At 35.2% G+C, this 14,842-nt stretch overlaps 1 protein-coding gene across 1 annotated transcript in view; it reads right to left on the reverse strand.

Annotated features, from left to right (window-relative positions):
• LOC111505064 (condensin complex subunit 3) overlaps window positions 1-14,842 on the reverse strand; it is a 31,037-nt gene that overhangs the window by 15,957 nt on the left and 238 nt on the right. The window contains exons 2-10 of the mRNA XM_074174520.1: window positions 14,619-14,840; window positions 13,604-13,744; window positions 13,394-13,516; window positions 12,302-12,654; window positions 10,135-10,329; window positions 9,764-9,875; window positions 7,491-8,111; window positions 780-1,040; window positions 599-716 (exon numbers count right to left, since the gene is read on the reverse strand). Of these exons, the coding sequence (XP_074030621.1) occupies window positions 599-716; window positions 780-1,040; window positions 7,491-8,111; window positions 9,764-9,875; window positions 10,135-10,329; window positions 12,302-12,654; window positions 13,394-13,516; window positions 13,604-13,744; window positions 14,619-14,840 (2,146 nt within the window). The remainder of the gene's footprint in view (window positions 1-598; window positions 717-779; window positions 1,041-7,490; window positions 8,112-9,763; window positions 9,876-10,134; window positions 10,330-12,301; window positions 12,655-13,393; window positions 13,517-13,603; window positions 13,745-14,618; window positions 14,841-14,842) is intronic.

Below are 14,842 nucleotides of genomic sequence, written 5' to 3' on the forward strand. Positions count from 1 at the left end.
TTTTTCATAAAGTCCCATATTAACGTTTCAAAATATTTTTTTTCGCGAATATGAAATATTCATTAACTCAGCGGGATTCTCTGTATATATAGGAAAGTTTTTTCCTTATAATTTTTTTTTGCTAAAATCCATCATTTTCTCGTAGAATTCTAAATTAGATTTCAGTATGACGCGCTCACTCCTTACGACTCTTAATTTTTCAATGATTTTTAGATACTTATAATAGAAATAGGTCTATAGTTATCGACAATCTCTTTGTTACCTTTCTTGTGGCGAGGTATCACTTTTGAATATTTGAAGATGTTAGGAAAATTACCTGTTTCAAAGATTAGATTTATCGAATTGGTAAATCATTATTATCATTTCGAGATTTGATTTCAAAATATATATTTTTTAGTACATATGTATCTCTCCTCTATACAGCCTTCAGATAAAGTTACTTACCATTAACTAGTAGAATCTGGCCCTTTCTGAAATTGAGGTATCAACTTATTATTCATATATTTATTTTATCGTTAGCGCCGAACCTTTTATAAGTAAACACACGATAGAACTGGTTATCGAATGCAGCGTAGGTATATGACTACAAAATATTTACCTGTCAAAGGATTGTACCATTTCAGGAAGATTCTGGTGATGAGAAACGGTGTCACTGGAAAATTGCTCAAAATCAATTTGTTGATAGCCGTTCCGCAGGTGTGTCGAATTTCAGCGTTCTAAAAAATAGCGTATCACCAAACTGGGCCAAAAATATTAATCCAAAGAAAAAACTCGCTAACCTCATCGTCGAGCATATCCAGCATAATCTCAATAATGTATTCCAGTTGAAATCTGTTAGAAGACGTGGTGCTGATTTCTTCGCCATCGTCGTTTCTGTACAGCCTCCTCCTCGTTTGGTTAGCTTGGTTCGTCGTGTTGGCGGAGTCTTCCGTAGTGCCGAAAATGCTCGCCCCATATAACAGGAAGAGGTCGCACACAGACTTAATCGATACGATTAGTGCGTTTTTGTGAGTGATGAGCGTCTCTCGATAGGTAATGATCTGAAACAAAAATATTAAATAATGAAATGGCTAATTGGATTTCCAACAACGAAAAAGTATTGGATCGAGAATTGAAATACCTATCAAACGAGTTATCATAAGACCTCCCTTTTCGTAAAAAAAAGTTGCTAGCGCCCTCTCGACGACGAGTGATGTAACACTACTGTTTTTGTTATTATTAATTCCTTTATTTTATTTATTTATTTTACGGGATCACCCCCATTTGAAAATAAAATTAACAATTATATAATAAAGTAATATACTACATTACATTAACTTAAGTTATTATAAAATACATATCATAATACTACCATGCAGTTAAGAGATTGTTTTTGAATTTGCTGAGAGATATACCAGTTACTTCCAATTTTCTTTCATTGATAAGTCGAAGTGTACGATCAACAGGGTTATGTAAGCCATAATTTGTAGAATAAAACCGTAAGTGAAACAAATCGCTGTACCTTAGAATTCTGTTTGAGACATTGAAATTAATATTTTCTAGAATTTCAGGAGCAACAATTTAGCCATTCAGTAACTTGTATATGAAAATTAGATCAAAGTTTTCCCTCCTTTTTCTCAACAGATTGAGATTAAGGATTTCTAAAATGTTGCTATAATCATTGGCAATAACAGGTATACTCATTCTATGAACACAAAATCTTAGGAATTTGTTTTGAACTCTTTCAAGAGTAAGATTGTGATTGTCATACTGCAAAAATCAGAGAAGCTTCCGAAAATTCCACAAAAAAATCTAATTGTCATAATATTAAACATAAACAGCGGCAACGTTGCGGTGAGCGATCTGCCGCTGACGCCATCAAGCTAGAATCTGCTAGAACCGACCAGCCGGACCAGCGCGTTAGTGTTCGAGAACGATCTGGATTGCTTTGAACGGGATAAATACGCACGGCGTGGCGACATTGCGCTTAGTTTAAAACTGAACGCGTAACCAACGTCCAGCGGTTGGGTTAGTAGAGAACAACAAAAATAATATTATGGCAAGCAGTTGTAAGAAGGTAAAGACATACCACTTTCATTCGGAATGGGAAGAACAATACTTTTTTACAAGAAGTTAAAGATAAAAATGTGTGTTTGTTATGTAATACTTCGGTCTCCGTTGCTAAAAAAAGGAAATATTGAGAGACATCATAAAACTGTACGTTCTAATTTTGAAAAATAATTCCCACTACATTCTGCTGCCAGAAAGGAGAAACTGAAACAGTTAAAAAAGCAGTTAATTGGACAACAATCAATATTTTTAAGAACAGTTGACAAAAATAAGGCTGCAACTGAAGCATCGTACCGTGTGTCCCAGATAATTGCACAAAAAAAGAAACCTTATGAAGACGGGGAAATGATAAAACAGGCGTTTTTAGAAGCTGCTGACTCGTTATTTGCCAACTTTAGAAATAAAGACGAGATAGTTTCAGCTATAAAATCTATGCAACTTTCTGCTAATACAGTGATGAGACGTGTAGAAGTAATGAGCAATGATATTTTTTTACAGTTAAGAACTGACTTAGATAACTGTGTTTATTTTTCACTTCAAGTGGATGAATCAACAGATGTCGTTGACACTGCCCAGATGGCCGTGTTCGTCAGGATGGTTTTTAATGATTTTACGATTAAAGAAGATCTTTTGAAGTTCATTCCACTGAAAGGACACACTACTGGACATGAGTTGTTTTATCATTTAAAAAATATCATTTCTTCCGAGAAAATTCCAATATCGAAAATGGTTGGCTTGACAACCGATGGCGCTCCAGCTATGGTGGGTTGTGATAAGGGTCTGGTGGCGTTATGTCATAAAGATGAAACTTTTCCGCAATTTCTCTGTTACCACTGCATTATCCATCAGCAAGCATTATGTGGAAATTTCCTGAAACTAAACAACGTTATGAAACTGGTGGTAAAAATTGTGAACAAGGTTAGAGCTCAAGAGTTACAAAGAAGATTATTCAGAACCTTGGCCGATGAAGTTGACTGTCAATACGGGGACCTACTCCTTCACTCTGAAGTCCGATGGTTAAGTAGAGGACGGGTGCTGAAACGTTTTGATGATGTCCTATCTGGCATAGTTCAATTTTTCAAACAACGTGATGAACCGACACCGAAACTAGAAATTTCAATCTGGCTTAGAGGACTTGGTTTTCTCGTGGACATTACAGAGAAATTAAACGAACTTAATTTGCAGCTTCAGGGGAGAACTAGCGGAAATGATTTCTGATATAAAAGCATTTACCAAAAAGCTGGAGTTTTGGGAACAAAACCTAATCAACAGCGATGCCAAGCATTTTCCTATTCTTTCAAAAAAAATATCTCAAAATCCATAGGATTCTATGACAACAAATATCATGTAGAAACAATTTCTACCCTGAAGAATAACTTCAAAACAAGTGAAAATAGAACAATTGAATAAATAAAAATGAAGAAATGAAAAAAGAAAATAATAAAAAGTGTAGAGATTCCAAGTCACGTTAGTTCACGACGTTTCGATTGTTGGTATCTACAATCGTCTTCGGGTGATGACTGGACTGATTCATCCGAGAGATGACTATTTATAGGTCGTTCGAGTACTTTCACTTATTCCCGCTTTCCATTTCCCGCTCACTGGTTCCGTGGGAGATGACCGTTTGGCGGGAGTTGGTCAATTGTTCTATTTTTACTTGTATTTTATTTCACTATTATTTCATTTCAGGTTTATTTTGCTCAATATAATTGTTATTTTCAGCTATTCATTTTTACTTATTCTTTTTCAGTTGTTTCATGGATTTCAAATCATTTTATATAGTAGACAATGGAAGTCCGAACTAGTGAAAAATCAAAATCACTCGCCCATTATGTGCATTTTTAACATTCCCTTGAATTGACTTATCGAATTACAATCTTTGATACAATGATCTAAATTATTGAAATCCAACATTCCTGCATGATAAATAGATTTTGGTTTGGAGATAGATGGTGATGTATCTTGTATATCAGTACCATTGTTTGATAGTACACATAGTCTTTCAATGACATCCATTTAAATTCTCTCAACATGTTGACTATTGGCGTTTATCTTGGTACATCCAGTATGATTCTCATAGCTCTATTTTGTTGCTTTTGAAGTCGATCCAACTTGAAACTGTATTGAAGAACAGAAAGTACGATGTGGTAAAACTAATGTATTATAAATTGTAAATTTTGACCATCTAGATAGGGTAGGCGATACTCCCACCAGAAAATTTACCTTATTGGTGATAGTTCCTATCACTTTCAATAAATGCTCTTTTTATGTTACTTCTTGGTCAATCAATACTCCCAAATACTTCACCACTATTACACTTTCAATATCTTCATTAGCAGTCTTTATACTAATTTCTCTATTTTTGATTTCATCATAACCTGTTTTGTTACTTAGTGAGAGAAATTTCGTCTTTTCACTATTCAGTTTAAGAGTGTTGAGATCACACCATCGACTAACTCTACAGAGCTCACTATTTAGAGTATCTACCAGCTCATTAACGTTATAAGAACAGTAGTATATTAAGGTGTCATCTGCAAACAAACTGATTTTGCACTCAGAGATCTCGTAAACAAGATCATTTATATACAGAAGAAAGAGTAAGAGCCTAAGTGTACTACCCTGTGGCACTCCATTAGTAGTCAATCATGCCTCAATGTTTTTTCACCCCTATAGTGAGCACGAAGTTATTAGTATTATATCAAATCTCAAAAATAAGGCTTCAGTTGGTCTAGATGAAATACCTGTAAAATTAATAAAGTATTGCAAATATATTTTAGCACCTCATCTCACCCAAATAATCAACCTTTCTCTACTCACAGGCCAATTCCCAGATCTATTTAAAATTTCGAAGACAATACCAGTCTTCAAAAAAGGGGACGAGCGCCTAATTGAAAATTACAGGGCAATTACACTGGTTAGCCCCATCTCCAAAGTCATCGAAAAAGCTGCATATGATCTTATAACCTCTTTTTTAGCATAAGCATAAGTTTGCATAGTTTTAGAAAAGGCCGATCCACCGAAACGGCAACGACAGAATTCACACAGTACATATACGAAAAACTAGAACAGAATTATTTCGTGTTAGGAATTCTCTTTGACCTATCACGTGCATTCGATACACTGAATCCGCAGATATTGTCTAATAAACTCAACTCGCTGGGCATACGAGGCTCGCTGAACGACTGGGTCATTTCATATGTTACCAATCGCCAGCTCATAGTACAGACAGAAAATGTAATATCAGAAAAATTTAGCATAGAACTGGGTACACCGCAAGGAAGTATCCTAGGCCCGCTACTATTCATCTTGTATGTCAATGATCTGCCTTTGCACATAAGTACGGGAGAGACATTCACGTATGCAGATGATACCTCAATAGTGGTGCATGGCAAAACGCCAGAAGAAGCAAATAACAGGGCCCTTACAGTCATACATGAATTTCATGAAAGGTGCCAAAGAAATCAACTTTTAATCAATATTAGTAAGACAACATGCATTGAATTCACTGGAATGCATAAAAACCAATCAGACTACAATATATTAATAAACAATATCACGATGAGCATGTGTGAAGATGCAAAATTTTTGGGCACATTCATCGACTCCAAAATGCACTGGAACCGGCACATTGACTTTATCTGCAAAAAACTCAGTAGCCAGTGCTTTGTGATTAAGCAACTGAAGAGATCCTTGAACATGAAATCTCTACGAAATGTATATTATGTTCACTCAACTCTGAACTACAACATTATGTCATGGGGAAATAGCACAGAGATGGAAAGGCCATTTGTAATATTTAACAAACTACCAGAAGATATAAAAAACTTAAATACAGCCTCGTTTACAAATTATATGAAGAATATCTGCCTGGAAAACGCTTTTTATAGTATCGACGAATTTTTATCATTTGACTTCAACACCAACTGATATTTTGAATTTACAATATACGTAGACAGTGATATTTATATTGAAATTGTTCACATCTCATTTCCTTATTTGTTTATTCTTTATTTATTCATTTAGTGTTTTTATGATATTCTTATGGTATATGATATTTGACAAAACCTTATAATACTATTGTATTTTTTTATGGCGAATAAAGGATATTCTATTCTATTCTATTCTAAAAAGGATAATTCGTGTAATATTTGATCTTTCCTATAACGAATCATGCTGAGATACTTTCATACGGAACAATATCCCTACTTTAACTAGTATATATCTCATGAAAATCCTAATGTATGTCAAAAAAAACATCAATTACTTTGAGAAAGTCGGATATATTTCAAAGTATGCCACTAGAAATTCTAAAAATTTGCGACTGGGCAGGGTTAATCACGCATTCTTTAAAAAAAACTGGAATCTACAGAGAATGTTCTTATTTCAACTTGCTTCCTCACAATATCAAATGTTCGTCCGTAATAATCTTCAAAAAAGAACTGAGAAAGATTATGAACAAAGGTTGCTTCTACAATATACAAGAATTTGAAAATTTAAAAACTATAAATAGTAGTACATAATCAATAAATAAACCTTGTTGGCATAATTAGTGGGTATAATTGTTTACCTGCACTGGACCTGTATCTTAATTGCGATTTTCAGTTATACATAACTCACATCTGTGTATACTAACACACAATAGTGTATCGGTGTACACAGTCTATTTGTATATACATGGATTTTATCTCCAGTATACTAAGTTTGTATCTGTTGTATGCTATTTAATTGTACACAATTCATATTTTATGTAATTTCCATAAGCTTGCCTTGGTTTATATCCTTGTTGACGTTCACAATCCATGTCTCTGGAAGATGTGTTTAGTATATATACCTTATACATTTTACATTTCATTTTATGTATTTCTGACTTACCTAATCCATGTAATAGTGGCAATGAAGGAGAAAATAAATATCTATCTATCTATCATTAATAATTTCGGAGGAGGTAATATTAATCACCTTTGTAAATAGTTTTACATCACTCAAATAGTCTCTGAACCATTTCAGTACTGTGCCAGTTATTCCATAGTATTGTAGTTTTAAAAGTAATCTCTTCCTATCGACTGTCTCGAAGGCGCGTCGCAAATCTAAGAATATGGCCACATTTTCCAGTCAAATAAGGTATTTTGCACTACAGTTTCACAACTGTGCTTGAAATAACCTCCCTAAAATAACACCCTTTTACGTAAATTTCGTCCAACTTTGATATATCGATATCCGTTCAAAAATTAAGAGTAGGCGACTATTTACATCAGCACTGTATATAGTTATATATTACACCAACCAAATTTGATGGTTCTTTTGGGTAGATCCTAATGCTTGGTATTTTTCCGCATAAGCAGTCATTCAACTGGTTTGAAGTCAGTCTTTAGTCAGTCAGTACAAAGTCTTTAGTACAAAGCAATGGCATCACAAAAAAAAAATTAAATGAACTCTCTCACCGGAAAGCATATAATCTTGGCGTACTGCTCGGCGAGCTCCTCATCCAAATAGCAGTATAAACTAAGACAACTGAGGACCCTCCAGTTGATCTCCACCACATTGCTCTCCAACAGGGGTATCACGAATTCGTCCTTCACCGTCACCAAAGAAGGAGTTACAGCATGAACGCGTGGCAACGCCAACAAAGCTACCAGGATGTCCAGGCAGCTGCAAACCGTCTTGGGATCGTCCTTCGACACCTTGACCATCTCGACGGTCGTTTGTGGCACGCAGTTGCTCAGTTCCGCTTGCAATTCTTCGATGTTCCTCTTTAGGGAGTCTGCCTTTATGAACTCTTGCTTGTCGGTGGCTTCTTCGAGTTTGCACCTCAGCGTGATGATTTCTACCCTCAACATGGCAGCGCGGCACTCCATGTCCGTATTTGGAGGGGTCTCTTGGCTGGTCAACGCAGTCAAAGGTTCGCGGATTTCTGAAATGATGTGGCAGATGGTACTGGTGAAGTCTTCGTTTTTGGGCGTCAGTTCGGCCGCTATGCAAATCAGCTTATTCTTCACTTTCGACTGGAGGTCTTCTTCTTTGATCAGCCTCATGACTAGCTCGTATAAATTCTTGCGGCCAACCTGGAAATTAGAAAAAATCCCTGTATATATATGAAGTCATCTCAATCAACTAATCAATAGAAATACTTTATTGTCATAATAATACATTGTCGTTAATAAAGCATATTAGATAGAGATCCAGTTCATCTAAATCACGTTTGAGATCACTGAAATCAAAGTCTAGATCGAATTCCAGATGATCAAAGCCCAGTCTAGATCTAGGTCAAGTTCTGGATCAACAAGGTCAAGGCCACGTTCTAGATCACTAAAATCAAGTAGAAAGCACATTCTAGATCACCCAAATCAAAATCTAAGTCATTTTCTTGATCAATAAGGTCAAAATCATGTTCCAGATCACTAAAATTTAAGTCTAGATCACATTATAGATCACTCAAATCAAGGTCTAGATCACATTCCAAATAAGCAGAGCCCAATAAAATTCTAGGTCAAGTTCTGGATCAACAAGGCCAAAGTCACGTTCTAGATCACTAAAATCAAAGTCTAGATCACATTACAGTTCACCCAAATCAAGGTCTAGATCACATTCCAGATCAACCCAATCAAGATCTAGGTCACATTCTAGATCAACGAGGTCAAGGTCACGTTCTAGATCGCTAAAATCAAAGTCGAAAGCACATTCTAGATCACCCAAATCAAGGTCTAGTTCACATACCAAATCACACATTCTAGATCACAATACAGATCACCTAAACCAAGCGTATTCTAAAAACACTATTGTGTGATTTTCACTAGACAGTTTTACAAAAACGCAACACGTGTTGCACACAATAAAGTGTTTTTAGAATAAGCTAGTTATGGATTTTCATCAAGTATCGGCAGGTTCCTTCATATACCTAAATCAAGGTCTAGATCACATTCCAAATGAGCAAAGCCCAATCAAGATCTAGGTCACGTTCTAGATCAACAAGGCCAAAGTCAATTTCTAGATCAATGAAGTCAAGGTCACGTTCTAGATCGCTAAAATCAAAGTCGAAAGCACATTCCAGATCACCCAAATCAAGGTCTAGGTCGCATTCCAAATCACACATTCTAGATCACATTATAGATCACCCAAATCAAGCTCTAGATCACATTCCTGATGAGTGAAGCCCAATCAAAATCTAGGCCACGTTCTGGATGATCAACAAGGCCAAGGTCCAGTTCAAAGTCGAAAGTACGTTTTAAATCACTCAAATCAAGGTCTAGGATATATTTCAGCTGAGCAAAGTCCAATCAAAATCTATGTCAAGTTCTGGATCAACAAGGTCAAGGACAAAAGCACATTCCAGATACTCAATTCGAGGTCTAGAGCACATTCCAAATAAACAAAGCTCAATCAAGATGTAGATCACATTCTGGATCTGTTAAAATCGAGACTACGGTCAAGAAAATAAGAAGTCTAACTTATGATTTGCTTCTGCTAAATTTAGATCATGCTCCAGAAAACCTCGAATAGATTCTAGGAGATCTAGATTAGGCTCCGGATATTCTAGATTGTGCTCCAGGTTCTGGTGAATGCCTGCCGGAAAAAAACTATTTCCCCGGCTATTACCACACTGGACATTGACAGACATAATGTTTGCATATAATTAGTAACTCCAGTGCTATAGTTAAGTGCTGAGTTAACCATCAATTTTTAGTATAGTCATAAAAAACTTGCAGCAACTACTTACTTCATCTGAAAAATCATACCCTTCCACAATATCCAACAAGTTCAGCAAAATATGCTGAAAGCTTAGATCCTCCCAGTCATCTGTATTTCTCTTCTTCTTTTCATTTAGAATACTAAAATTCAAATTATAATGGTTAAAAATTAGTTTTGTGGATTTTTTCCAAATTTTTTGGTGAATTTTTTGGGCCATTCAACCTGCACAATGTAGAAATCACTAGAGGTCAAAAAACTACATGTTTGGGGAATCTACCTCACGTTATGTAAAATCCTGCAAAATTGGAAAAGCATGAAAATGATTGAATCCCAAGAAACGTCCAAAAAAATTGAATTAAGGATGGGCAACAGTTTGCATAAGCGACTCAACTTGAATACCTTTCGATGTAAACGCAGAACGGTGTCAATTCCGGCAATATATGTTCCAAATACTCGTCCATGTCTTCGTTATTCCTCAAATAGTTTACTGTTATGTTCCAAAGATTAATAGCTTCGCTCGACAATGTTTGGATAGGAATTACTTTCTTCTCGTCCAAAGATAAGTTTTCAATGACATTCTTCATTGAAATGATGCTGAAAACATTTTGGTCTTGTTTAAAAATCATTTTGTGATCCAACAATTTATTAAATCTCGACTGCTCATCATGTAATACGATAACACATTTATTGAAATATTATAATTGGAAATTTGCAAATGTGTCACTTTAAAAAATATCATTTATATAATACCATTCGTTTATGATTTGTTACCGGAAGAAGTCAGAAATACTCAATATTTTTTTCATATAGGAAAAACAACAACAACAAACAACAAATTTTCTGAAATTTGAAAAATAAAATGTATCTGCTAACTCTCTCATTCTCCACACATGTTCCCGTAGTGTCTAAAAATTGCCACCATCATTCCTCTACATAAAGGAGGCGATCTTGACAACCCAGCTAATTTTAGGCCAATTGCTTTGCTTCCCGTCTTGTTTAAAGTTATAGAAAAACTAGTAAAAAAACGAGTAATATCCATCCTCGAGAAAAACAATACAGGGTGTAAGTGTAAAACAATTGAGGAGGTGATTCCTCTTCGAAAAAAAAGATAGGATCTTTCATATAAAGAAACTTCATTGGAGCATCCCTTGTTAAGATACAGCCCCTTAAAGGGGGTACATAAAATTTGTATAACAATTTTTTTCACAAGCACTGAAAAAGTTACAATATTGAAATTAACCTGACGTTTTGTACTACCAAAAAGACACTTAGCCAGTAATTTATTTAGTTTACCCCATGGTTGTAAGAGGTGGAAAACGCAACCCCTAAAATTTATTTCCAATGTAACTTTTTGTTTTATTATTTGTTCACCATTTGAAAATTTATTTCCGATAACCTGTTTCATTCTTAACAAAAAATGTCTCTTGGGTTTTTTGCCCAAAATAAACCAGTTCGCAGCAAAAAATTATTTTACGAACAACACACAGATACATTGTCATAAATGCGAACTGGATTTATTGTTATTTTGTAGTTAGTACCTGCATTAAATGATTAAAGGGTAATAAACGAAACTAATTCATTAATAACAAAACACACAACATGTAAAAATCCTAGTAAATGTTCAATATGTCCACCTTCAGACATTACGCATGCGTCTAGACGTCGCCGTATTGAGCCACATATTCGCTCAAATATTCCTGGAGTCTCTCTGATTACCCTGCATGCATCGATGATGCGGTTTCTCAAGTTCTCTACATCGCGAACAGGAGTACGATAAACCAAATGCTGTAAATGGCCCCAAATAGAGAAATTGAGAGGATTGAGATCCGGGGATCGAGCGGGCCAGTTCTGTGGTCCTCCTCGACCTATCCACTGATTTGCATATGTTTCAGTTAAATGCTGACGTGCTACTTGACTAAAATGGGCGGGAGCCCCATCATGCATAAAAAACATATCCGTTCTGATGCCCAAAGGAACTTCCAGTAGTACTGGATGCACTTCTCTTAAAAATTGAACGTATGCCTCACAATTTAATCAAGGAGGTAGAAAATGAGGCCCAATTAAGTCATCCCCAATAACTCCGAGCCACATGTTGAGAGAAAACTATTCTTGATGGTTAGTTTCGACAATAGCTTGAGGGTTTTCATCTGCCCATATGAGGTAATTATGAAAATTCATTATCTTGTCCCGAGAAAAACTACATTCGTCTGTGAATTCTATTGTCTTCAGAAATTCACAATTTCTTCTAATCATTTCCAGCATACTTTTAAAAAACAAGTCTCTCGCTCATTAGTCATATAAATGTATTTTATTAGTTAATACTGTCTGTTTTTATTGTCTTTTGTTACACACATAAAGGTATTTATAATAATTAGTATAGTATAGTATAAGTATAAGCTTTTATTGTTACACAATTTATTGTAAACAAATATTGGGGTTCACCCGTAAATAAATAAATAAATAACCATGTGGCTCGGGGAGTTATTAACATTGCCTACCCAGGAACGAGGCTAATGACCGAAACAGCCCAAGCCGATAGCTCCAAAAAAAAAAGACAATACAATACCTGAACAGCAAATTCATGACCTGTCTACTGATATCTTCCGCAGCTACGATATCACTCTCGGTCGCATCCAATTTCAAAGCTTTCAGAAACACCACGTAATTCTCGTTGTAGGCGTGCACCCATTTGGCGAGCAGATTTTCCAGAAAGACTTTCTTCAATTTGGGCTGCGTCTCGCTCAAACCGCACTTCATTATCCGCTGGCGTTCGACGATCTTGAAGAATTTCGGAACGAGATCAGCGCACCGCCTGAAAGCCATCAGTCGAACGTTCTGGTCAACATCTCTCAGACGGTTCACGATTTGCGGTATGGATGCAGAAAACGGTGCTATCGTTTTCACAACTTCTGCTCTGATCTATAAAATAAAAATAACCGATATATAGATCTACGAAGGGTGATACCTGTTTCAGGGGAAATATTAATAACGACTGGTGAAAAAAATTTTTTAGAGGGTGTATTGTGAATAAATTCGAAATGCTGGTTGAATGGTCATGTACTATCCAATTGAATACCTGAATATTGGACACAAGCGACGTATTTAATAGAGTAATTGTTGATTTAGAGATTGATGTTCTCTAAATTGATTAGGTTATACGTATGGCAAAAGATTACAATCATGGCTTCACACAAATATCATACAAATACACCACAAATACGATACAAGAGGAAGAGATGACTTGGTTGTCCCACGAACTAGCTTTGCAAGAACAATGAATTCTATATTTCACAGAGGATTCATGGACTATAACAAGTTTCCTAATGAAATTTAACAAAGTAACACCCTCCAACTCTCCAAACGCTCCTTATCAATATTATTCCAATTGAGTTGTTCATCATTCTTCTCTCTATTAATATCTTCATCATTTACTACTGCTGTTTTACACACTATATTCTACTATATAGGTCTTATATATTTTAGTTTTTTGTATTTTGTTTAATAACTGATATATTTGTATAATATTTATGTATATTTGGACACTTTTTTCTAATAAATCTATTTCTATTACTTTCAGTAGATGAGGCAACTCTCTTGTACATCAATTATTCAAATGATAGTGTTCAATAATAGAAAAATAGATATAGGATAAACTTACCAAAGCATTACTATCGATTATTAACGAGAGAAAAGCTTTGATGACAGGACAATCTGGATTGGAGGGTTCCTGTAGTCTCACCAAGGCCATCACGGCCTGGAGACGTATCAAAGATTTTGGGTCCTGAAAATGATAAATCAGAATTACGCCAGTCAATTTTAAATTAACATTACACATATCTCAAATCAACGAAAGAAAAGCTATACTCACAGCAGCACGTTCAAGCATTGCATCTTGAATCGTATCCAATATTTCATTATGTAAGTTTATTTGACAACCGATGTGTTGCAAAATAAGTCTGACGAAGAAGCAGGAGTTATATCTAAGGGATTCGAAACTGCTGTTGTGATACTGAAAATAATAAACAGATCATTTTTTAGCTGATCTTACTATCGCTATCACGGAAACGTTGAGACCTACAAGGTTGGTATTGGGCAAAAATTTACTATTTTGGGGAAGTAGAATAGTCTCTTTTCAGATCAGGAATATCGGTGGTTGTTTTTTAAATAATCGTAAGTAGATTCAGAAATGAAAATTCTACCTATAGACTCATTCTGGCCATAGTTGGTAAGATCAAAGGGTAGTTTGAATATTTCTGAAGTTCTTGTTCTCTTTGGATTCACATTCAAAATTATGAGGTCAACAAGTTCCGGGAAATTATTGCTACCATTGATTATTTTGTGAGTTTGTGTAAGATCTGATTCTAATCTCCTATGAGCCAGAATATTCACGTTAAGAATGTTCAATATAGTTTTATAGTTACATTCAACAATATGATTTTCCAGTTTTTATCCACATTATATGAAGGGCACCAAATTATGGAGTTGTATTCGATTGATTGATCTAACAATTGAGTAATATATGATATTTAAGGAAGAGGGAGATAATTCCTCTGCAGATCTAAGAGTGAAACCTAACATTTTTAGTGCTTTAGAAGTAACGTTTGTGATATGGGGTTTGAATTATATTTTTGGGTTCCTAAATCTTTGATTGAATTCCAGTTCCGATGAATTTTTTTTGACATATGACACATTTTGTGATATCCTGCCTATCTTATTTTTATATTTAGTTTCTAGGTTAGCCGGAGCACTCTTAAGCAATGAGCAATTCATTTTCATTTATTTGACCAAGTTGTTTCCCGACAGGAAGAACTTCAATTTTGTAGTGGTACCTCTCAAAAAACATGGCAAATTGATGTTGATTGTATGCTATTTACACCAATTACCTTCAGCGTTTCAGTAACGATTCTGGTTAAAAACGGATGCTCGGGGACACTGTCATCAGAGAAATCATCTTCAATTTCATTCACAGGGGTTACAAGGGACACAAACTGTGCCAAAAAATCTAGTATCCTTTCAACATATTCATTTTTTGTGGGGAAAGAACTCTGAAATAATATTTTCTTCAAATATTTAAATAGCTCTTTGTAAAATTCTTCTTCGGGGACCT

The sequence above is a fragment of the Leptinotarsa decemlineata genome, unplaced genomic scaffold (genome assembly GCF_025532065.1).
Source record: "Leptinotarsa decemlineata unplaced genomic scaffold, Ldec_3_MD MMD2_tig00000591_RagTag_RagTag, whole genome shotgun sequence".
Taxonomy (NCBI): domain Eukaryota; kingdom Metazoa; phylum Arthropoda; class Insecta; order Coleoptera; family Chrysomelidae; genus Leptinotarsa; species Leptinotarsa decemlineata.